The following is a 25,323-nucleotide window of genomic DNA, read 5'->3' as shown; positions in this document are numbered from 1 at the left end:
TTTTTGGAAGTCATCACAGAATTTTATATATAATGAACCATGTTATAAATCGTAATACAACAAAGATTTAAGTGCCAATGGTAGACCAGGCATCTTGCAAAAGTTACATGCTAAAAGTCTTTAACTTTACAACCAGAGGTTAGAGAAAGGGATGCAATTTATTAGACACATTTCACATTTTTCCCATGAATCATTAAATATTTAAGCACCATAAAATTCAAGCATTTCACATGGATGTGGCAGCCAGCCTTGGTGGTTTAAAATGCATTATGCAGAGTTTCTAGCAGATAATAACAGTGACAATTGCAGAGTACTGATTTTTAATGTCAATTGTTTGTTCCCTGCAGGACTTACTGATATTATCCCTGCAGGAAATTGTGATATTTTCTGTGCTACAGTAACTTTGAGGATTGAAATGAAACAGCATTCCCAATGACATTAAGAATTGGCCACATATAAATCTAATCAGTAATTTATATACCCTGTGAGAATCATAATTCTGTGTAAAATAAAAACAAATATTTTTCACATGAGTTTATTTTAAATACAAAATGTGACCTTCATTGAGTGTATGATGATGGGTATGCTGGACAGGTAATCTAACTTAATTTTCAATGCAAGAGTAGCTATTAACATTAATGAGGGAAATGAAGCTAAGAAAGTTGGCAAAACTCACCCAGGATAACAGCTGAAAAATGACTAAGCCAGATTTCAAACCCGGGTTCAACCAACTCTCAAGTCCTCCTCTTTCCACTATTCTTGCAGCCATACCAAGTAAAAGTAACAATTATCAGATTATTCCAGTGAACTGATAGAAACACAGATCTAATATAATTTCCTGGAACACACTGAATGGTTTACTTTACTATAATCTACACGAGGTTCAGAATAAGATGATAAAGCCCAATTGTAGTACACCATTCCACTGACTATTTTTCGGAGCACCAATAACATGTATACAGACGTTTAGCAAAGATTTTATGCTAGGAAGCTCTTAAATCCTGAGGAAATACAAATTACAGCATAAGGTAAGTCATGTCACATTTTACTGTGGGGTCTTCTCAAATCTCTCAAATCTCATGTCTGAAATTTCCATTTATAGAAAAGACAAAAATCTGTTTTTGGAGGAGTGTGATAAGCCCATTGAAAGCTTATCAATTGGCTTTCTGGCAATAATCGTAACGAGAATGTGGGTATACAGATAAGTTGAACATTAAAATATTCTGAAGTAGGAAATGGTTTATACTTGTAACCATCTTGCTGATGAAGGCCTTATATGCAGAGCTGAACACCTAATGCCTAATGAGTTTATGGAATTGTCATTGAAAAAAAGAATTGGCAGCAGTGTGTTCAACTCTGTGCTAGGCATTGGGCATATCAGAATGAGTCAAGCATGGTCCCTGCCCTCAAGGGGCTTGCATTTTGGCAATGGAATGAAGGAAGTGCACTGAGATGCTAAAGAAGCAATGGGGAACGGAGAAAATGAGGACAGCCACGGGCACTGCACAAGAGCAGCAGAAGGGAGCCCAAATTTCCCCCAGGGAATTCACCTCCCACACAGGGTAAACTGACCCCAGGGAAGACACCACTGGTGAAGCAGGAGCAAAGTCGAAGAGGTGCTGGGAGCATCTGCAGAGCTGCACACAGTTCATTGTGACAGGAAATACTCCTAGAGGGAACCCTCGAACAGTCCCCACTGGACCTTTCACCCTATAGGAAGTCATTTGGACTTCGTGGGCAGTGGAGTCATAGAAGGATTCTAATCCAGAGGGTGACAAAATCAAGTTTGGGTGGATCTTAGATGGCAACTGGGATTTGAAACTAAAGCACCAGGTGGGAGATGCCTACTGAAAGGGTGGAGGTGGAAGACAAAGGCTATGTGAGACAGGCATGGGGCTAAAGAGGAGGTAGCCATCCAAAGTAGCCATGACTCAGCTTTCAATGTGGGGAGTGTGAGAGCAGAACGAAAGGGCCACGCATAGCATGGAAACCTGCCTGGATGAATGGGCTCCACTCACTGAGAATCAGAACCCAGAAGTAAGCATCCCAGATTTCCAGCACAGGTACAGAACAGTTCCCATTAGGACAATCTAGACACGTTCCAGTCTACAAGGTTGGTGGGGAGACAGGGAGAGGAGGGTTTGATAAGGATCATCTCCAATAATGGGTTAGGAGAACAACTTGAAAGCTTTGTTCATCACCTCCACAGAGAAAGAGTAATTGAAGGCATATTGATGTATAACCAGATGAAGAAAATAATAGTTTAAGATAATAGGGTCTTCTATTCCAATAAGTTATTTTTCCTATTTTTCTGCCCTTTTGATCCTTTAAAATTCTTTTGCAAAATTAGAGGGCAGCGTTAATGCTGCATTTAGAGACAGCTCTTGTAATACTAACATTTTGAACAGTCTGATACCTTCCCAAGCTCACTTGGAGTAAACTGTCTACATAATTTAGGCTGTGTTTGTGTGGGTTCTTTTTTTTTTTAACTTATTTATTAACTTATGAAGATAATATTCTAATACCAACATTAAAGTGTTTAAAATAATTAAACAAGCAAGATACATTTCTCATGTTTCATTTGTCACCCTTACCTCTTCCCAGAAAATGTTCTCAGGCCAAGTTCAAGATGAACAAGTTGAACTTTTAGGAGAGTTGACTTGGTAATAGATACAGCTTTTTTGGAAGGAGAAAGGTAAGTACAAATAAGATTGAAATTGGTTCAAGTTTTAGGTGCACAAAAATATTCAACATGCCAGAGCATAGTTTAAAAAATATTAAATGGGCCAAATGAACTAGGAAATATTCTGCTACATCAAGAAAATATTTCATCTTAAAATACACATTTTTCTTTTTACCAGAAAATACTCTTACAATAAATTGCCACCCCGGAGGCAGCCCATAGCAAAACTCATTTGAAATTTGTTCTGCATATACGAGCTCGTTCCAAATCAAAGTTTGGCAAGGAAAACGTTTCTTATAAACAAAATTTTAATTGAGTTTTTCTTCTCAAGATTTTTAAGTGCATGGAAACTAAGCACTGAAATGAGTGTCGTGCTCATGAGACATTTCTTTAGTTTTTTCTAAAATGCCTTTTTCTTTTAGACGAGGAAGGTGAGTTTCCTAAAAATTTTTTCCCAACAAATCTTTTAAATTTAGGATTAGATCACCAAATTCCTAGCAAAATAGAAAAAGGGATCTTTTGCTTTACAGAAAAAATACTCAGTATAAATTGACACACATTCTAAACTTTTATAGAAAATACTAATGCCAAATGTCAAACTGTTACCTTGGTATGAGACTGATATAAAATACAAGAATGTCTTTAGAATTGGCAAAATGGGATGCTCCTGTAACAGCCAACCACGAGAGCGTAAAATTCAAATTATAAATCGTCTTTGTTTCGTTTAAAGATAATGCCATGTCCTCCTGGTGGGGTAACCCTGACTTAAATGAATCTTCTTACCTAAGTTTAATTAAGTCGGCCCTTAATTTTCTCCCAAGTGCATAATGATAGCTCTGCCACGTCCCCGAGTGAGCTGCCATTATGTGTGTGGAGAAAAGTGTCCGTTGTGAGTGCAGGAAGCTGTGCAGGCTCTCCTGGGGAGGAGAGTGAGATGCTTTGTATGAAGCGTGTGCCTGCCTGAGTAAGCCCCATGTAGTGCCAGTCCCATTAGCACGCACGCACCGGTGACACGCCGGACCCCGACTGGGGAAAAGTGGTCTGTCTGGAAGTTCCCTGCAATGGGGAGTCAATTTTTGTGAATAACTACCTTAATATTCACTAATAGCTTTTAGGCTCCTAATCTCTTATTGAATATATTTTTTTCCATAATTGCTACTTTTCAAAAGGGTTGCCAAAGTAGGCATTTCTATTCTCTGAAAAATGCAGAAGAGAACATAATGTTTTATATTCATCTGTGATGCGTTTATGCTAATGTCGCATCTCTGGAATACGGCGACTGTGGGCCTTTCTGGCATCATGATTCATTCTCCTTTGAAACGAACTGTTAATGCTGGCAGTGTGATATTTTTTTTTTTCTTCTTTAAAAAAAAAATCACTTTGGGTCGTGGTTTTACCATTATTTAAAGTATATGGAAAAATAGATTACAGAGGAAATCATTCTGAAATGTTGAAAATCTCTGCTTTCTAGTTTCATTCATTGACCTGTTTATTTTTTCCTGTAAAATCCATCCAGAAGCCCACTGTATTATAGAGTAATTGACTTCTATTGTTTGAGATACTGTTAACCCACAAATGAAGTTTTCAGTAGTGTAATTTGTAATCTGGCCTTTATCCTCTACTTGCCTTTCTGAGAATTAGCATATGTTTAAATAAAGCCAGTTCTTCGGTCATCCTCAGTAAAATAAGAGTATCTAGGTTCCATCTAGACTGGGAGGTCCAAACAGATCCATCCGTGCAGCATTTGCTTAATGTGTCAAGGAACCAGAGGACTCTGGGAATAACCACGACAAAACAGAAGGAACTACTGAAAGAGAGTCCAAAATGAGCACCATGACGTCTCTTAGCACAGTCTAGAAAGTCTTAGCCCCCTAGGAAGTTTCTCTTGGCCACGTGTTGGTGAATTTCGCATTCTCTAGCTATACTTCACGCAGACCTGGCACCGGCTGATTTTCTGGCGTTGGGCCTGGCTTTCTTTTAAGGTGTCTGGTGCTGGAGCAGAGGAAAACTGCAAGTCTGCTTTCACTGTTGTCAGCCAGAAGCTATACTCATTTGCAAAAAAGTGGCAAGTTCCCTGCCGGCCTTGGCATTCAAGGAATGGTGCTGCTCTGAAATCTTCCAGGCAGCTACCCGGTGACATGAGGGCCTGCCCTCCTCCTTGGTCCCCAGCTCCTGTGTGCTACCCAGAAAACAAGACAGAATTAGGCTCAGACACACACAGACAACCCCAGACCCAATCAGGGACACACCCAGGTTTGGGTCTGATCTTAACATTTTTTCCTTAGATTATTCTATAAAGAACAACATACAAGCTGCTGAAAAGGAACCGTAGTCAGCATGGTGAGTATGCACACAAATTGGCTCCAGTTTCACCGATGGCTGAAGCAAATTCATCTTCTAAATTCTACCCATGTGATCCCAGTGTTTTTTTAAAAGATAATGGCCCTGCATCCCAACAGGCTATGGTTTGCAACAGCCTCTGTGACCTTATGTCCTAAGTGCAGAGTGCTCCGAATTACTGTCCAATCCAGACAGAAAGGACGGGAGAAGGTGTTAGGAAATGGTGAATGTGCCAGGGTTCAAGGGCACAGGACTCACCATCAGGAATGAATACCCAATCCAGAGGCTCCTCCAGGTCTGCGGACATGGGGGGATGGACTGGTCCTGGCTGTGCACCGCCACCGCCTGGGCCGGGGCCTCGCATACCGCACAGCGGCTGACGTAGGGGCGGATCGCCTCTTCAGAGAGTGGCATCATGGGGAGGGGTGCAGCGCTGGCCAGCCAGTAGGATCTGTCGTTTCTCTGGGCATAGTGGCACACCTGGTGGATGTTGCAGTAGGCAAAGGGCAGCGTGCTAAACACGGGAAGGCAAGACCCTGCCAGACCTTGGGGAGGAAGAAGAGACAGCTGGTGTCCAAGCACCCCATGTAGGTGTTCCCAAACCCTGCCTTCCTCCATCTGGCCTTTGCAGATTTCTGCAATCTGGAGGCCCTCGCCAAAGCCTACTTCTGTGGTGGGGAAGCCATTTCTGGCACCTCCGTGTTCCTGTGGGCCAGCCCTCATCCCCTCATCCCTCACTCATGAGCCAAGCAGGGGGGCAGGTGCTGGAAGTGAGCGCCGAGCACATCTCTGTGTTCAGGAAGCTCATGGCCTAGCGGGGAACTGGATGAGCAAACAAGCAATGAAAATATAGCACAACGGCCGGGCGCGGTGGCTCAAGCCTGTAATCCCAGCACTTTGGGAGGCCGAGACGGGCGGATCACGAGGTTAGGAGATCAAGACCATCCTGGCGAACACGGTGAAACCCCGTCTCTACTAAAAAAAATACAAAAAACTAGCCAGGCGTGGTGGCGGCGCCTGTAGTCCCAGCTACTCGGGAGGCTGAGTCAGGAGAATGGCGGGAACCCGGGGGGCGGAGCTTGCAGTGAGCTGAGATCCGGCCACTGCACTCCAGCCCGGGCGACAGAGCCAGACTCCGTCTCAAAAAAAAAAAAAAAAAAAAAAAAAAAGAAAGAAAATATAGCACAACAAGCCCTAAGAATGAGAAGTGTAGGGTTCTGGGACCTCAAGGAAGGATAACTGGAATATGTGATTTTAAGTTAGGACTTGAAATATGAAAAGGATTTAGCCAGGCTTGGAGATGGTGGTAGTGACTACTCAAAAGAGAGATACAGCGTCAGAGGGGGCCGGAGATAGGGGAGGGTGGAGCTCAGAGAACTCAGACATGTTCAGTGCAGGGAATGTGAGGAGAGGGTGTCTGTATTGTCTGTCTGTCTCAGGGGTGTCCAGTGATAAATCAGACCATTGGATGTGGCCTTTGTCAATCTCGTTAAGGAGTTTGGACTTTATCCCAAGAGTTCTGCGGAGTTTTAAGATGTGTGCTCTGGTTAGACCAAGAGGGGAGAAGCAAGACTGATGATACAAAAGACCAGGAAGGAAAGAAACTGATGGCAGAGGCAGAGGAGGAGAGAAGGAAACTGATTCAGGATATTGAACATCACTTCCTCCTTTCTCCTGTGCTCCAAGAAACTGGCCCCTTGTGATGGGAAAGGCCATGCCAAACCCAAGAGAGAAATGCAGGGGATGGATAAGTAGTTGCCACCCAAGGTTTGCACTCTTTAACCACCCTTATTATCAGCTGGGTTCACTGCCTAGTGAGCACAATGGCAAGCACCTCACGGTCAACTGTCGCCGTCAACATATCCTTCCTGCACCTTCCATTCTAACCATGATTTTCTTGGAAAGACAGTGTTTCCCAGCAGCCAGATACTTAAGCCTTTGACTTAAAATCAGTCCCTGCAGCTTGCAAATTTACTATTGAAAATTGACAAGGGCTGGGTGCGGTGGCTCACACCTGTAATCCCAGCACTATGGGAGGCCAAGGCGGGCGGATCACCTGAGGTCAGGTATTTGAGACCAACCTGGCCAACATGGCAAGATCCCAGCTCTACTAAAAATACAAAAATTAGCCAGGCCTGGTGGCACAAGCCTGTAGTCTCAGCTACTCAGGAGGCTGAGGCAGGAGAATCTCGTGAACCCTGGAGGCGGAGGTTGCAGTGAGCCAAGATCGTGCCACTGCCCTCACTCCAGCCTGGGCAACAGAGCAAGGCTCCATCTCAAAAAAGAAAAGAAAGGAAAAGAAAATTGACAAGGAGCACCAAGAGATGACCCTCAAAATAAACTCCTGTAATTTAAGAACAAATTGTAGTAGGGTAGGGAGTTGATGCTGGCAAGTGCTGTAATATAACCATCAGGGTGCTGTGGCTGCACCATTTTACACATAAGTACAGGAACTGACCACATTCTGATTAATTTACATTTGGAAGCAAAAAGTACATTTGATAACAGAGTTACATTTAACTTACTGAGGAAGAATCATTTTTATAACACTAATAATATTAGCCAGATAATATTATAGCCAGATAATAATTATAGCCAGAATGAGCTTCTTTGACACTTCATAGGATCATAAGTTTAAAGGATTAGCTCAGAATGAGCATGCTAGTGTTTTTTTTAAAAAGTGAGAATAATCCCATATAAGATGAGTGATCATTTAAGGTGTTGATGAATCAGTAAAATTAATCCCAAATTTTACTCTTCAGGCAATGAACCTGGGTGATCCTGTATCCATACCAAGGTCTTGATTGTGAGCTTTCTCTTGCCCTTCCAGGTATAACAGACTATACCCAGTCCAGAGCCTGGGCATGCCCAGGGGGCAGGTGGGCTCCTGGTCCGTCTGACTGTGGAGAACCAGGAGGAAGCCACTGAGGTATCCAGCGCCAAACCCTTTGGGCCCAGGATCCCCAGTGGGACCAGGAGGCCCTGGAGGAACAAAGAAAAAAAAAACGAAGGCAGGTTAGGGGGTTCGGTTTAACAAATACATTAAGCACCTCTGTTCTGGCACTGTGCTAAGCACTCAGGGAGCAGAGGGGAGCATGACTCAGGCCCTCCCCGCCTTCTGGAGTGTGCACAGCTACACAGCCAAGGTACACACAACGCAGTCAGCAAGTATTTGTTCCAAGCAACTCCTAGGTGCCTGGGCTACATTAGCATAAAGACAAAAAACAGAGCAAAATCCCTGCCCTCCTAGAGCTTGCATTACACTTGAGGAAGAGAAATAAGAAACAATAAGCATAACAAAAAGGTACGTTATGAAATACGCTGGGAAGAAAAGAACGAGGACAGTGTAATGACACACCGCAAGTGTGGACTCCCCAGACTGAACTGCAGAGCAGGTGCTCCGCAAAGTCGGTCTTTCTTACACCTCCCAGACCTCTTCCCTGGTTCCAGCATATTGTCAGTTCCATTCTGAGAAGGGCAAAGGCTTGGGATCCACATCTGCAAGTGTGGCTCTCTTCTTTGAGAAGAGAGGGAAATGGAAGGAAGGCCTCATTCTAGCATTGTTGTTGGCAGATGGGAAATCAACAGTTCTAGAGAACGTGAGCAGGGTCTGTATCCTCCAACACCTCTAAGGCGCTGAACTATTGAAGAAGGCCAGGAGCTGTTTCTAATTACCAAGAGCAAAAGGTGAAGTTAGACACTGAAACCAAAAGGTATTTTGTTTTTGTGTTCTACCCTTGGTTCTGCAAGACTGGCAGGTTCTCCCCATCTACACCGTCAACCAGAGATGACAAAGCGGTAGCCTGTGGACTGAATCAGGCCTGCTCATGTGTTTTGACCTGTAAGGATTTTACGAGTTGATATTTTGAACTTGAAAAGAGCAGAGTGTAGGCCCACATTTCTGTAGACTGTAATTGGCTGGAGCTGAGCTGCAGCTTTTAGCCAAAGCTTCATTCTGCTACAGACCCCACCCAGCCCTCCTCATTCATTTCTACTCACTACTAACCTGGTACAGGAGTTTGCACCCCCGGCCAGGTACTCTCTGGGGATGGGATTGTGTCTTGGGCTCTTTGGATCCATGTGCCTAACGAGCTTCCTGGTGCACTGTTTCACACTTCTATTCTGGAGTCCTAGCTCCCCTTTCCCAACACCACTTCCCCTTTTTTTTTTTTTTTTTTTTTTTTTTTTAAGAAAGAGCCCTGTTTCCTACATCAGTGTACTAATAGTTATATGATAAGATAATGTGAACTCAGGAAACCAGGCAATTCGGCCACTTGTAGAGGGTGAGAACACACACATCATCCCTAAGGTCTTCAACACAGCCTCTCAAGGGTGACCCCACGGCCACCAGGCTGACAGTCCCTTCATGACCTTGGAAAGTGAACTGCAGAAATGGCCAAGACTTTGATGATGATGTATAGCAGTTTGGGAAAATACTGAATAGGATGCAGGGCCTTGTCTAGGTTTTATGATGGTTTAGCATCAGTTAGATCATAGGAGATGCATCCCACTCTGTTCTCATTGCTTCTGTCTCTGATACCTGGTGAGTCGGCATCTAAGGCAAATGATCTGAATAGGATCCCGTCTGGAAAGCCACTTGAGAGGTCAGAGATTTTGTATACAACTCTAAGATTTACAGTGTCAGAGAAAAGAGGAGAGACTGAAACTCTACCTGGTCCTCCGGGGTAGCCGTCTTCTCCTGTGTCACCTTTACGTCCGGGAGGCCCAGGAGACCCAGGAATGCCATCCATACCCCTCCTGCCATCCAGCCCAGGCTCTCCTTTGCACCCTGCACAAAAGTTTATGATGCTGGTGGTGAAAGCAACCATGACACCTGCTAGCATTTACCGTGCCTATACCGTGTGCCCGCCCCAGGCTTCCTTCCCACTTTGGCTGCATGCATCAGCTCGTTTAGTCTTTGCGATGATATGAAGTTGGCATTTTACTATCGCCGCTTGCAGTTGGGGTAACTGAGGCTCTGAGAGGTCAAATAATTTGCTTAAGGACTGGGCCAGGATTTGAGGCCAGACCAGGGAGATGCTGAGAGACAGGTTTTCACATTTTCTTCATAGTCTTGTATGTTTGACTTTAAAAAAGAAAAAAAAAAAAAACTACTGAACATGTATGGCATTTATAATAAATACTTTCCTTAATAATGATTGTTTAAAAGCCTAGATGGAGAAATGAATGAAATTTAATCGGTTTCATTTGGGGTCACGTTAAATCTGGAGCATGATAGGTGCAGCAATTTTTAAAAACAGCTTTTTACTGAGTGTTTACAATGTGCTAGGTACGATGCTCATCCCTTTATGTGGATTGTCCGGTTCGGTCTTGCCAGCAGCCATATGACTAGGTACTCGTACATGCCAGTGGTACCAGTGAAGAGACTGGGGCTCATAAAGGTCACAGAGCCAATCACATGTGGAGAGGAAACTTGGGCCCAAGGGGGTGAAGTGCAATGACCATCAACCACCAGACCCTGCCCCTGACACGCTGCAGAGCTCTGCATATAACCTGGGGGACTTGGCCGCAGTTGAGTTAATCCTTGAGGGGTTCTCTAAGTATGCAGTTACTTTTTTGTCAAGGCCTCAATTCATTAGCCACCATCTCCCTTCAGTCAGGGGAGCACACACAATCATTGTCTTTGGGCGAGTCTATTGCTATTACACCTAATTTCCTGAATTACTAGCCTTCTCCAAGTTTCCAGTCTCTACTTATTATTCTATTCTCTCTCTTTCTATTCTCTCTCTCTCTCTCTCTCTCTCTCTGCTACAGAGTAGCCTGGTATGGGCTGATCTGTGTACCCCCAAATTTCATATGTTGAAGTCCTAGCCCCCATATCTCAGAATGTGACTGTATTTGGAGACAGTACCTTTAAGGAGGTGATTCTGTTCAAATGAGGCTGTTAGGCTGGGCCCTAATCCAGGCTGACTAGTCTCCTTACACAAGGAGAAAATTTGGACAGGGAAAGGGACCCCGGGGATCCATGTCCCTGGAATGGCACAGAGGAGAGGCCATGTGAGGACACAGGAAGATGGTGGCATCCACAAGCCACGGAGAGAAGCCTTGGGAGAAACCGGCCCTGTCGTGGCTCCTTGATCTTGAATTTCTGCATCTAGAACTGCCTGTTGTTTAAGCCACCGGGTGGATGATACTTTGTTGTGATGGCCCGAGCAGACCAACACATTGCCTAAAATCAAACGTTAAGTCAAAGGGGCTTGCTTAAGTGGCTTTCATTCTTGCCTCTTGCCTTCGCCCTCCAGTGACTGGGGGATGATGACAAATTTGAGGATGCCAGTCAACTGAGGAATTCATGGAGCCTCCCTCCCCTACCCTACTAAGGGACCAGCCTTGCCTGATAACCATTAAATGAGTGTATTAACAGAGACGCTGACCGAAACCCTCTGCCCTTAAAGCAGCAACCCTGTCATGGAAAGGATGCATGGAGGGTTAAGGAGGTTTGACTTGGTGTTGCAAGCTAGCAGGAATCAAACATTTCCCACACAGGCCCCTCCTTGTCCCTCAGTGGCCCCAGGTGAGGCCCTGACTGTGCGTCCACACAGAGTAGAGTAGCTAACTTGCCTAGAGCAACCCTGGACTCTAATCTTCCTCCTCCAATCCACCTGAGCAACATCAGGAGGAAACACAGGGCTAAACAGCGCAATGACACAGTCACTACTGCTGCAGAGAACAGAAGCCCAAAGACATTCTGCAACACTGGCTCACACTTTGGTAGAAATCAGTATCCGCCTTGGTAGGTCTGGGGTGGGGCCTGAGAATCTGCATTTCTAGAAGTCTCCAGGTGACGCTGATGCTGCCAGTCTTCGAGAACAAATGCTGTAGATGATTTAACTTTAAAACTCTTTCCGGTGATGATCTTAGTGGCATATTTTGAAAATCCTACATTTCTGCCTATTCTTGAAACCAGAAATTCTACTCAGGGAATTTAGTTTAAAGAAACAACAACAACAATAGCAAACACATCACTGTTTATTCTGAGGCAGGCCGTGTTCTAAGTGCTTTTTATGTTAGTGAATCCACATAATCCTCACAATCAGCCCTTCTTACAGATCAGGAAACTGAGTCATGGGTTATGTGGTAAAGCCAGAGTTATGAACACATGTCATCTCTTTCCAGAATCTCTACTCTTTTTTTTTTTTTTTTTTCAGATGGAGTCTCACTCTATCACCCTGGCTGGAATAGAGTGACACTATCTCAGCTCACTGCAGCCTCTGCCTTCCGGATTCAAGCGATTCTCCTGCCTCCCCAAAAGGCTAAAGGTATAGCCTCCCGAGTAGCTGGGACTACAGGCATGCGCCACCATGCCTGGCTAATTTTTTACTTTTTATTTTTATTTTTATTTATTTATTTTTTTTTGAGATGGAGTCTCACTCTATTGGCCATGCTGGAGTACAGTGGCATGACCTCAGCTCACTGCAACCTCCGCCTCTCGGGTTCAAGCGATTCTCCTGCCTCAGAACTGGGACTACAGGTGCACGCCACCACACCCAGCTAATTTTGTTGTGATTTTAGTAGAGATTGGGTTTCACCATCTTGGCCAGGCTGGTCTTGAACTCCTGACCTCAGGTGATCTGCCCACCTCAGCCTCCCATAGTGCTGGGATTATAGGCATGAGCCACCACACCCGGCCCTTATTTCCAGAACCTCTGTTCTTATCCATTACACTATTTCTTCATGATAATCAGGGATGCATATACGTAAGATATCATTACCAGTTGCTTATCATAGTGAGAAAGTGGAAACTCCTTAAATCAGAGTAGTTACTGGACCAGCAGCAGCAGTGGCAGCACCTGGGAACATGCTAGAAATAAAAGACTCTCAGAGCCCTCTCCTTACCTAACAAATCAGGTCTAGGGTGGGCCCCAGCGAGCTGCGTTTTAACAAGCTCTTCAGGGATTCTGATGGTCCACGAAGCTCGAGAACCAAAGCCTTAAATGTTCCTCGTAACGCCCCCTCCGTACCCCCAGGTTCAGCTCCCCTTTTAGAAATTCCCACATTACCCCTTGTTAACACTCAACACTTCCGAACTGACTCGCCCAATGTCTTCATTTTCTGCTAGCCTGTGGCTCCAAAAAGCAGGGCCTTGTTGGATTAACTTATTTCTAGCAGAGCAGCTGGCAGCAAACCAATCAATAATTGGTGAAGGTAGTGGTTAAACAAATTGTGGCACAATCAGATAAGGCAATGTTCCTCAGCTACTACAGATAATATTGTAGGAAAATATGTAATGACATAGAAGTAAGGTTATGTTAAGAACAGTTTGCCAAAGAGTCTGCCTAGGATGATCATGCAGAAATAAAACTAGAAAAATACCCAGGCAATTGTGCCTTTAAAAGTGTGTTTAGTTTTTTTGTTGTTGTTTTGTTTTGTTTTTGTTTTGTTTTTTTGAGACAGAGTCTCGCTCTGTCACCCAGGCTGGAGTACAGTGGCACGATCTCGGTTCACCGCAAGCTCTGCCTCCCGGGCTCATGCCATTCTCCTGCCTCAGCCTCCCGCCCGCCACCATGCCTGGCTAATTTTTTATATTTTTAGTAGTGACGGGGTTTCACTGTGTTAACCAGGATAGTCTCCATCTCCTGACCTCGTGATCCACCCACCTCGTCCTCCCAAAGTGCTGGGATTACAGGCGTGAACCACCACGCCTGGCCAAAGTGTGTTTAGTTTTAAGTTACCTTTTTTTTTTTCTTTTGTAATAAAGTTTTTTTTTCCCTTCACCAAATGCCTCCCCAACAAGCCTAAAGGTGCATCTCCTATCTCCTGCCACATCCCTCCCTACGTAAATGGTCTTCAACATTGGGTGGTTCTGCACTGCCGCCCCCCACCCCCCAGCAGACACTTGGCAATATCTGGAGGCATTTGGTCCTCAAATGGAGGAAGAGGTCATTACTGGCATCTAGTAGGATAGGGGCGAGAGATGCTGCTCGACATCCGAGAATCCACCAAACAGCCCTCCAGGATAAAGAATGATGGGGCCCCGAATGTCAGCAGCACTGAGGTTGAGAAACTGCTCCACACAGTAGGCTACATCGAAGAGTCATGTATTCATTCACCAGATGTTTACCAAACACCCTCCATGACCCAGGCCTGTGTGTGGATATCACACTGAATAAAACAATATCCTGCCCTCAAGCTTCTTACAGTCTCTAGAATGGTGGTTGGCAAATTACAGCTTGTGGGCCATTTACTGCCCATTTTGGTAACCCCAGTTACAGTGGAACACATGCATTCATGTACGTGTTACCTACGGCTATGCTGCACCAACAGGGTTGAGTGGTCGCAGCAAAGATCATCTGACTCCAAAGCCAAAGCAGGGGACTAAAGTGCTCGGGTGATGAGGCAGATGTCTCACTTCCCTGCCCTCGGTTCCACATGCCCCACTGCTTGTAAAACTGTGTCCTCATATTGCCTACCTGAGAGTGTCCCCTTCTTCTTCCATCCCTACGACCAGCGGGTCTCTCCCCTCCATGCCCTGTGCTGGTTGAGCTACACTCAGTGTAGACATCTCAGCGTCCGATATGCTCCTGTTATGCTATTGTTCTCCCAGGATTAGAAACGAATTATTCCAGAGTGTCCTGGACTGCATGCTGTATGTGGTTACCATTCAGTAGGGGAGAAAGGACACATCCCCTCCTCTCCATCAGGGTGAGAGGAGCCCTGCCCTTCCTGGTGACTGGGCAGAAACCTCCTCTTCCCGGGGTGGCACTGCTGGTGGCATCTGGAACTCCACCACCTTCCAAGAGAGGATCAGTTATCTTGGAAGGAACACGGGGCCCCAACAGTGAGCTCAGACCATTCCTTTGTCCATCCCACCCGATAAGATGATTCCAACGTGCAATATATTGAAGAAAGGGCTGCCCTAGTGCGTATGGGTGAGGAGTTTCCCCCTTCCACTGAACAAGCAGCAGCAGGCATTCCTCCTGATGTACAGACTCATGGTGAGATCACTGAGGATCTAGGAAAAAGAATCCTGACACCAGATGTTACCACGTGGGCTTTACTCCTTTTAGGGTGAGGCAGAGAGAAATTGTCAGGCGGAAGACATTTCCCGAGAAACAGGAAGGAAGGCTCTTGTTAACCCGAGTTCTATGTTCAGAGCTTTCTACCTTATGGACTTGCTCCCTACTTGAAACTAGTTTTAGAGAATAAAACTAAACATCAAAAAAACCCTCCAGTGTTAGATGGATGACCTCCTGAGAGGGCAAGTGCTGCCTTGAAGAGAAACACAACCCTAACAGGGTGTGGGAACGTCCATTAGGCAGGAACAGTTCAAAACAAAACGGATAACACTTTTGAGTTCACTGAAGGAAGCTTCAGCCTTTGAGGGCCGCCCTGGAAGGAAAAGGTGTAGATCAAAGAGATCCGTGTGTAGAAGAGCGTTAGGCCTCCCGTGGTGGAGAACTCCTAATGGACCCACTTCATGTGGCTGTCATCCACACACACTGGGGAGGAGAGAGCCAGAAGTTTGTTCATTTTTGTGTAAGTCTCAGCTGCAGCACATGGTTACAAAATCAGTTAAGCGACGAAAGAAAAGACTTTTTCATTTTTTTTTTTTACCTTTGATTTTAGGTTCAGGGGTACGTGTGAAGGTTTGTTACATAGGAACACTCACGTCATGGAGGTTTGTTATACAGATTATTTCATCACCCAGGAATTAAGCCCAGCACTCAGTAGTTATCTTTTTTGTCTACTTGAGGGTGGCGGGGAGGAGGGAAAGGAGCAGAAAAGAGATTTGGAAGGGAAAAGAGGAAGATACCAACAATGTCATTTTAAGTGAACATTGTTCTTTCTAGTGGCAGCCGTTTCTTTATGGCAGCTGTTTCTTTATGGCACTTGATCTTGAGGGTGGTATATATGGTGGTGGTATATAAGCCCTACCTTTCCTTAAGGCTATCCTCAAATACCAGCTCTTGCTGGAGTCCTAGCAGTCCTGCAGTTCTCCACACTGGAATTAACCTCTGCCCATTCCATTCTCCCAACACCCTTAACTTGCAACTCCTTTTTTTGGCTTTGTTTTGTTTTTGTTTTAGACGGAGTTTCGCTCTTGTTGCCCAGGCTGGAGTGGTATATATGGCCCCTCACACCCTGCTGAAAAAATGCCTTCAGGAAATGTTGGAGAATGAGCAACATGGCCTGCAGATGACCCAGGTCAGCCAGGGCTGGCCATTAGGCCCTTAGAATAGACTATCACTCTTCAGTAACTGGACAGGATGGCCAATACAGCCAGTGTGGCCAACGGGCATAGAAAAGGCCGAGGAATACATAGCGGGGAAGAGAGGTCCTTTGTAACAGGAACCCAGAGGCTCCTATCAGAGAAGAGGGGACCCAGAAGAAAGTAAGGGCTTGGGAGTGGGTGCACAGGACAAAAAGGAGCCCCAGGGAAGCTGAGCCACATGCTGAGAACATAGGAAGAGAAGGTGATGCTTCACCAGAACGACGGGGCACTTTGTAAAAAACATCATAATCATGTAGATGGCAGAGAGGTGGCCTTGGAGTGTCCCTACTTCCAGCAGGCAGGGTCAGTGGCTCCAATGAAGAGAGGGCACAGGAACCCAGGGAAGGCCCTCCTGTGGCCACGTGCAGCTGATGACCCCATGCAACCCTAAGTCAGGAGGAATTAGACATCACAGGCGAGCACACCTGGGCCACATAAGCACTAGACCCTCTTTCAGAAGCTCATAGTCTATGGAGAGAGAATCTTGTTCTTGTTCATGTCAGAGATAACTATCATGTTCAAGGGTAAAGAACTGATCCGTTCACATATTTTTCTCTTCCCAGTTACTTTCTTTGGTTATTTTGCAAAGCCACCACAGTGGGTGACCCCAGCCACCCCTCTCACCTCAGCTTTGATGTTGAGGTGGAGCAGTGCGTTTCAACCTGCTATAGCCACTTGGGGGGCATTGAAAAATGCTGACATTCAGGCTTTGCCACCTTCCACATTCTATTAGTCTGAGATGAGGCCAGGCACCAATAGTCTTTCGAGATCCTGCAGGTGATTTTAACCTGCAGCTAGTATTGTCTTGCTAAAAAGGTTCTCCTCTTAGTTGAATCTTTAAGGAGTGCATTCATATAATGATCGGGGCGTCTCAAATTTGAATATGTATGCCACTATTTGGGGGACCTTGCTAAAATGCAGATTCTGATTCTGTAGGTCTGGGGCGGACCCGAGTTGCTGCTAGTTCCTAAACCAGGACCACAGTTACAGTAACAAAGATGTTGCTGACTCCTAGATGCCTGGTTATTAGGCCAATCAGCCCGGCCTGTGCTCCCACCATCTCCCTGTTGAACAACTCTGGCTCCTCAACTTGCAACTCTTTTTTTGTTTGTTTGTTTTGTTTTAGATGGAGTTTTGCTCTTGTTGCCCAGGCTGGAGTTCAGTGGTGCAATCTCAGCTTACGGCAACCTCTGCCTCCTGGGTTCAAGCAATTCTCCTGCCTCAGCCTCCCAAGTAGCTGGGATTACAGGCACCTGCCACCACGCCCGGCTACTTTTGTATTTTAAGTAGAGACAGGGTTTCACCATGTTGGCCAGGCTAGTCTCAAACTCCTGACCTCAGGTGATCCACCCACCTTGGCCTCCCAAAGTGCTGGGATTACAGGCATGAGCCACCGCGCCCGGCCTGCATCTCCTTTTTAACATGAATTGTGTAATAATCTACCATTACTTTAAGTTATTTATATTCTGCTATTTCTTTCATGGGATTATGAGACCCTGGAGGGCAAAAACACATCTTATTCATCTTTGTATCACTCACACCACCTAGTAGCATACTTTACAAAGAGTAGAGGGAGTCTGGAAGTACTTACTGAATTGAATTTGCACAACCCAGTTACAGGTCACATCTTTGACCTGGAAGTTATTTTTGTAAGTTGGAGGGACCCAGCTCTGGATATTGCAAATATGTACATAATAAGGCAGCTTGGTTTTAAAACAAGGTTGAGTGACCAGTAATACCGACTGACAGAACTTTATCCATGCAAGGAGTATCAAGAAAGGTGAGTTAAGTAACGACTGGCCCAATTCCCAGTTCTGACGAGCCGTTAAAAGAAGTTGCTACAACCAACACCCAATTAACCTGGTGCACAAACACAGATGCAATGCAACAAACACACACAACGAAAACCCCACATTAATTTGAGGAAGGCTCCAGGGCTGTTTTGGCCGCCACCTAAGAACCAGTCTGACTCCTGTTGAGAGGGACATCTCTTGAGCACTTAACTTCTTGGTTCTGAGGAACCAGAAGAAAAACAAATGGTGCAAGATTCAGCTCTGCTTCCAATTCCCTGAACCAAAAAGAACCCAAATCACAGTGGGGCCGTGGCGGGTGAAAGGAAAGAGAACATCCTGGTTCCTGTAATCCCAGCACTTTGGGAGGCCAAGGCAGGAGGATCGCAAGGTCAGGAGATGGAGACCATTCTGGCTAACATGGTGAAACCCCATCTCCACTAAAAATATAAAAAATTAGCCGGGCGTGGTGGCGGGCGCCTGTAGTCCCAGCTACTCGGGAGGCTGAGGCAGGAGAATGGCGTGAACCTGGGAGGCGGAGCTTGCAGTGAGCCAAGATGGCACCACTGCACTCCAGCCTGGGCAAAAGAGTGAGACTCTATCTCAAAAATAAAATAAAATAAAATAAAATAAAATAATAGAAGGGATATGTGGATCCAGTTAGCCTATGATTGATGTACTTTGGATCAAGGTAGAAATAAATTGCAAAGGGAAAGACATGTTTTCTTCTCACTAGTTATTAATCTCCATATCAAAAGCTACAAAATAAAACATCTAGAATTTCATTTCAGCAATATATAGTTAAAATAATGAACAATCAGCATGCGGCTCATACCTGGTCCTGGGGGGCCTCTCATTCCAGGGAGTCCCATGGCTCCTTCTGGTCCTCTCAGGCCTGGCACCCCAGGAAGCCCTGGGATTCGGGGACAGTCGTCCGCATCTGCAGGTGGCCCCGGTTCACCTGAAATTGGAATTACCGCTTGTGTAATGGATGCACACGGGCTTATGAACAAGCTCCTTCTACAGTCTCTGGTGAAACTTGGACTTCTGACTCTATGCTGAAATTCAGTTCACATTTAGTATAAATTTTAGTATAAATGTTTGTAAAGGTTCAACAATCCAGTGTAAGTTCCATGAAGGCAGGAATTTGTCTTGTTTCCTGGAGGGTGCATAAAAAACTTCCAGAACGTCGGACTGACCGAATGAGTGGAGTATCAGAGGAAGCAGAAGGATGAAACAGTGAAGGTCGGATGATGCAGCAATGTGATGACCCTCACAGGATTACCCAATCTCTGGGCCATGTTTTACTGGAGTAGCAGCCACAGGTGGCATTGTAAGAGGGACTGGTGGGTTCCTAAAGCTCAGCTTCATGTGTCCCTGAGTCCTTACTCTACACTGCAGTGCCACATGGGTTTCCATAGTGTCAGTCACTCACATAGAATTTCAGGATTGCTAGAGGCTCAGAAGTAGTGACTTTCAACCCTGAGTGAACATTGGACTTATCCAGGGGAGTCGTGGAAATATATTGACGCCTGGGTCCCACTCCCCCTAAATACTGGTTTACTTGATAATAGGATGTGGCCTGAGCAGTGTCCTCATCATTGGCTGCATAATAAACTCAGCTGGTGAGCTTTTCAAATGTACTTATTAACACTGGGGCCCCATCTAGACTAATTAAATAGGAATTTCTGGGGGTGGGATCTGGGTGTCAGTAGTTTTTGTTTGTTTGTTTAAGTCCCCTGGTGATTCCAGGGTCCATTAGGGCTGAAAAGCACCGTTGTAAAGCTATAACTCTGCCTGTAGCACCTCAGAATCATGTCGCTAGTTTGTTAGAAACCAGAGTTCCTGAGTCAGGAGGTCTGAAGTGGGGGCCATGTACATTTCTAACATGTTCCCAGGGAGGCTGATGGCGTTGATCTGGGAATCTCACTTTGAAAAACACAGGCTGGGCACAGTGACTCACACCTGTAATCCTAGCACTTTGGGAAGCTGAGGCGGTGGATCACCTGAGATCAGGAGTTTGAGACCAGCCTGGCCAACATGCTGAAACCCCATCTCTACTAAAAAGAAAAAAAAAAAAAGAAAAAAATAGCTGGGTGTAGTGGCAAGTGCCTGTAGTTCCAGCTACTCAGGAGGCTGAGGCAGGAGAATCACTGGAACCCAGGAAACGGAGGTTGCATGAGCCGAGATTGTGCCACTGCACTCCAGCCTGGATGACAGAGCAAGATTCTGTCTCAAAAAAAAAAAAAAAAAAAAAAAAAAGAAGAAGAAGAAGAAAGAAAACCACTATACTAAAGATGTGACTTTTTTTTCTTTTACCTTCACGTCTTTAAGACATTTTTAATGAAGCTTCATTCAGTCATCCTGCAAACATCACACAGGGATAAGAAATAATAACACTGAAAAATAATGATAACAGCTAAGACTCACTGAATGCTTTATCATATATCAGGCCCTGTGCTGAATGCTTTTACTATTAAATCCTCCCAACAAGACTGTGTATGTGCTACTGTTATGAGAAGGTTATGGATAAGAACACTCAGGCTTGGCCAGGTGCGGTGGCTCACACCTGTCATCCCAGCACTTTGGGAGGCCAAGGCGGGCAGATCATAAGGTCAAGAGATCGAGACCATCCTGGCCAACATGGTGAAACCCCATCTCTACTAAAAATACAAAAATTAGCCAGGCGTGGTGGTGTGCACCTGTAGTCCCAGCTACTTGGGAGGCTGAGGGAGGAGAATCACTTGAACCTGGGAGGCGGAGAGCTTGAACCCAGGAGGCGGAGACTGCAGTGAGCCGAGATCACACCACTGCACTCCAGCCTGGCGACAGAGCAAGACTCTGTCTTAAAAAAAAAAAAAAAAAAAAAAAAAAAAAAACACACACAGGCTCAGGCAAATAAGTGACACTTCTGTGGTGACACAGCTTACACATGGCAGAGTCTGGATTGCAATCCAGGGCATTCTAGCTCCAAACCCATGTTCTTAACCACCTCATCAGATGCATCAGGAACTCAATATCTGGGTAACAAATTCTCAGAAATGAAACATATTTTAAAAGGTATGACATGGTGTTTCACGCCTGTAATCCCAGTACCTTGGGAGGCTGAGGCGAGTGGACTGCCTGAGTTTGAGAGTTCAAGACCAGCCTGGGCAACAGGGTGAAACCCCATCTCTACTAAAATTGCAAGAAATCAACCATGTATGGTGGCACATGCCTGTGATCCCAGCTACTTGGGAGGCTGAGGTAGGAAAACTGCTTGAACCTGGGAGTGCAGTGGTGGGATCTCCAGTCTGGGCACCAGAGCAAGACTCTGTCACCAAAAAAATAAAATAAAAATAAAAGATATCATCTGATTAGCCATGGTGTTCTTCAAATGTATGCAAAAGTGTGAAATAATTTCAAGAACATCAATCATAAAGCAGTAAGAAAATCCTTAACAAAATGTGGCATAACAACAAAGTTTTAGCCTCCTAATACTTACTGGGCCTGTGTAAAATGACCTGGAATTCTTATGAGCTATTTGGAATTTAACCCCATGTAAAATATGGTATAAAACCACAAGCAACACAGGGCCAAATGTATTTCTACAATACGTACAGTTTAATGTAAAACTTGGCTTTTCTACTATAGGTGACTTGACAGAGATGCATAGAGGCATCCCCTATTTTCCCTCAGTAATGTCTGGCCCTTCCCAGTGGCAACGGAATTGAGAAAGTGGGAGCATGTGGTTGGTGCTTCCTATTTAGAATTTTGATGTTCTCTTGAAATGACTTTATACTTACAATCACAGAGAGACAGGATTGAAATGAAAACAACAAATAGAGTTTAATCTTTAAATATAAGCATTGAAAATACCAGGACTTTTTTTAAAAATTTTGATTTTGCTTTTCTTTACTTTCTAATAAGTCAGAAGCTGAAAAATAAAAAGCGGGGGTGGGGCGGGCGCGGTGGCTCACACCTGTAATCTCAGCACTTTGGGAGGCTGAGGCGGGCGGATTACAAGGTCAGGAGATTGAGACCACGGTGAAACCCCGTCTCTACTAAAAATATAAAAAATTAGCTGGGCGTGGTGGTGGGCGCCTGTAGTCCCAGCTACTTGGGAGGCTGAGGCAGGAGAATGGCACGAACCCGGGAGGCGGAGCTCACAGTGACCGAGATCGCGTCACTGCACTCCACCCTGGGCGACAGAGCGAAACTCTGTCTCAGAAAAAAAAAAAAAGGGGTTGAGGGGCTGACGTCTCTCTTCTAAAGACCTTAAAAGTAACACATGGTGTCTGCATTCAGAGCAATTTTCATTAGGGCTAATAACAGAGGCCTGGAAAGAACAAATGCAAGCACTCACAATTTTTCTTTTTCTCTTTTGAGAAATGCTTTTTATTTCCTTTGAAAATGCCAGGCACAAAATAACATGTTGTTTTTACATTGCAGAGCATTAAGTGAACATTTTCCTTTTAACACACAAAGAAATGTGCTCCTTAAAAATGGACTTGAGGGTGTAATAGGGAAGGCTTGTCACAGCCCCTTACTGGGAGGTGAGGCCCCACTTTTTAATGTTGTGTATACCATTTATTTTAGGGATGCTCTATGTATTTATATTGTAGAATTTAAAAAAGGAACTTACATTGGTATGTACTATAACCTTTGACAGAGAAAGCCCACACACGTCATGCCCAAATTGAAACTATGTAGGCTAAGGATCTACGCTGCCTTGACAACCTATCAATGAGGCTAAGTGTTAGGATGCTCTAATATGAGGTTACTATATCTGTAACGAGGAAGCAAAGCACTGCAGCCTAATATCCTTAGAGCACCCCATCTATAAAAATGTAACAAAGTTTAGCTCACCCATACAGAGGAAAAAGGACAAGTACAGAAATGACTAGAAACCAGAGTGAGGGGAAATTACCAATTTTATAGCAAAGCTTACCTCTGGGACCTGGAGGAATCCGAAGACGACAAACAAGGCCAGGCCGTGATTTTCACAGGGTGCAAAGAGATTGTAAATTTGTGGATTAGGACAAAAATGAAATAGATTAAGAACATGCATAATAATTTGAGGCAGCATCAATGACAAGCAGAATGGCAGCATCTATTTACATAAAAAGTCCACATCAGTGTGCCTGACAGGAGCAGCTATGATTTAGTAATGGAGTTTTCATCTGTAGAATGACTTGAAATGAAACTCTCTTGAGCAATATAAAATTCTAGTTGATTTCTTATTGCAAATATCCCCTAATTTAATGCATGTAGGAATTCTATCCATTTAAAAGCTTCTGAAAATTTCATATTAATTTGCCAAGTATAGGGTATGCATAGAAAGGAAATGTGAAAAGAATCAACATATAGGGCGCAGTGGCTCACGCCTGTAATCCCAGCACTTTGGGAGGCCGAGGCGGATGGATCACGAGGTCAGGAGATCGAGACCATCCTGGCTAACACAGTGAAACCCCGTCTCTACTTAAAATACAAAAAAATTAGCTGGGCCAGGTGGCAGGTGCCTGTAGTCCCACCTACTCGGGAGGCTGAGGCAGGAGAATGGCGTGAACCCGGGAGGCAGAGCTTGCAGTGAGCCGAGATTGCTGCACTGCACTCCAGCCTGGGTGACAAAGCGAGACTCCATCTCAAAAAAAAAAAAAAAAAAAGAATCAATATATAAGCCCTTGTTCCTCCTGTACTATGATACATCATAAAGCAGTGTGATTTATTTATTCTTTGAACTAGAGTGCTAACTTAGGACATTGCAAAATATTCTGAACTGACGCCACATTACCATAATATTGATTTAAAATCTTGAAAGATATTACTTCTGCCCATCTCAAATACACATGTCTGTTTGCCCCTTGTCTCCCCAACTCTTCCTTGTTGTAATTTAACCCTATGGTTAAAAACTGTTGCCTATAGAGTTAAACTGAATAGCTTTTTCCCTTCCTAGGAACGAATGGACTTTACAGAAAAATATTAAATAAAACATCTAGGAAAATCAATGAAAATTCAGGGATCAGAACTGAATATACGATCCTAATAAACAATAATCAATCAGTCTTTGCCTCTTGCATAAAGGAACACACATTTGTTTCCCTTAGAAATAGTCTATGTGGGCCAGGCACAGTGGCTCACGCCTGTAATCCCAGCACTTTGGGAGGCTGAGGTGGGCTGATCACCTGAGATCAGGAGTTTGAGACCAGCCTTGCCAACATGGTGAAACTCTGTCTCTATTAAAATACAAAACTTAGTTAGGCACGGTGGCACACACCTGTAATCCTAGCTACTTGAGTTTGAGTCAGATGGATCACTTGAACCCAGGAGGCAGAGGCTGCAGTGAGCTGAGATCACACCACTGCACTCCAGCCTGGGTGACAGAGCGAGACTGTCTCAAAAAAAAAAAAAAAAAAAAAAAAAAAAAGTGTATATAAAATCAATTCCTAATTTTCAAACTTACTTATTCTGGCAACAAATTATTACTTTACCAAGCATGAGACTTTGTAGTGCAGCCTGAAAGAAATATACTCTTAATATAAGAAAAGGCTTAAATAATAAAAATGTGCTAGTAATTCAGAATATTAACTACTTTCTGAACGATGATCATTTTAGTAAATGTTTAAACAAAACGCTCTGGCAGGTGGGAAGCTCACCTGGAAGACCAGTGGGTCCTTTTCTCCCTGGAGGTCCAGGTAAACCCTTCTCTCCAGGTGGCCCAGGAAATCCATGTGGTCCCTGCGGTCCTGGGAATCCCATTGGTCCTTAAAAACACCAACACATAAAAATGAGGGCACTGGAATGAGACAAGATAAAAACAATGACAGTTTGATAGACTGAATTCAGAAATTCACTCCAACAAAATGCAGGGCATAGCTAGCCTGAGAGTCGAGATGAGCCTCGCTTTCCTCTGTGGGGCTTAAACGGGTTGCCTCTGAAGGAAATGCATGATCGACCAAAAGAACTAAGGAAATGGTTCCATGATCAAGACAAGACTCAATTACAATGAAAAGAAGTCCTATAACCCTGAACTTTCTCTGGAGACAACGGACTGGAACTGAAGGGAAAATCAGGAAAGAGCTTTCAATATCCGAGAACAATGTGCCTCCCCAGCCGAGTTCAAACCACTCTCCTCCTCACTCTCTTAGTTTTAGGCACAACGTATGTGATGTTCCTTTACTTCTTCCATATCCATGGTGTCTTCCTCATTTTTTAGAGTTAAGACCAAGTCTCACTTTCTCAGGGAAGCCTTCCCTGGAATCCCAACTGAAGTTTAGTCGCTTTTTGATAAGCTCTTC

At 44.6% G+C, this 25,323-nt stretch overlaps 1 protein-coding gene across 2 annotated transcripts in view; it reads right to left on the bottom strand.

Moving 5' to 3' along the window:
• The window catches only part of COL4A4 (collagen type IV alpha 4 chain), a 156,808-nt gene continuing 131,485 nt past the window's right edge, over nucleotides 1–25,323 (bottom strand). Inside the window, exons 42-48 of one of the 2 annotated variants that reach the window (XM_050752146.1) lie at nucleotides 24,682–24,789; nucleotides 22,977–22,985; nucleotides 18,882–19,007; nucleotides 9,696–9,812; nucleotides 7,817–8,005; nucleotides 5,282–5,568; nucleotides 1–4,862 (exon numbers count right to left, since the gene is read on the bottom strand). In XM_050752146.1, the coding sequence (XP_050608103.1) occupies nucleotides 4,599–4,862; nucleotides 5,282–5,568; nucleotides 7,817–8,005; nucleotides 9,696–9,812; nucleotides 18,882–19,007; nucleotides 22,977–22,985; nucleotides 24,682–24,789 (1,100 nt within the window). In that variant the 3' untranslated portion in view covers nucleotides 1–4,598. Of the gene's footprint in view, nucleotides 4,863–5,281; nucleotides 5,569–7,816; nucleotides 8,006–9,695; nucleotides 9,813–18,881; nucleotides 19,008–22,976; nucleotides 22,986–24,496; nucleotides 24,790–25,323 lie in introns of those variants that run through there. The other variant, XM_050752145.1, reaches the window with a different exon arrangement.

Source organism: Macaca thibetana, chromosome 12, assembly GCF_024542745.1.
Source record: "Macaca thibetana thibetana isolate TM-01 chromosome 12, ASM2454274v1, whole genome shotgun sequence".
NCBI lineage: Eukaryota > Metazoa > Chordata > Mammalia > Primates > Cercopithecidae > Macaca > Macaca thibetana.
Note: the sequence above shows the minus strand (reverse complement) of the source record. Positions and strands in the feature narration are given on the sequence as shown.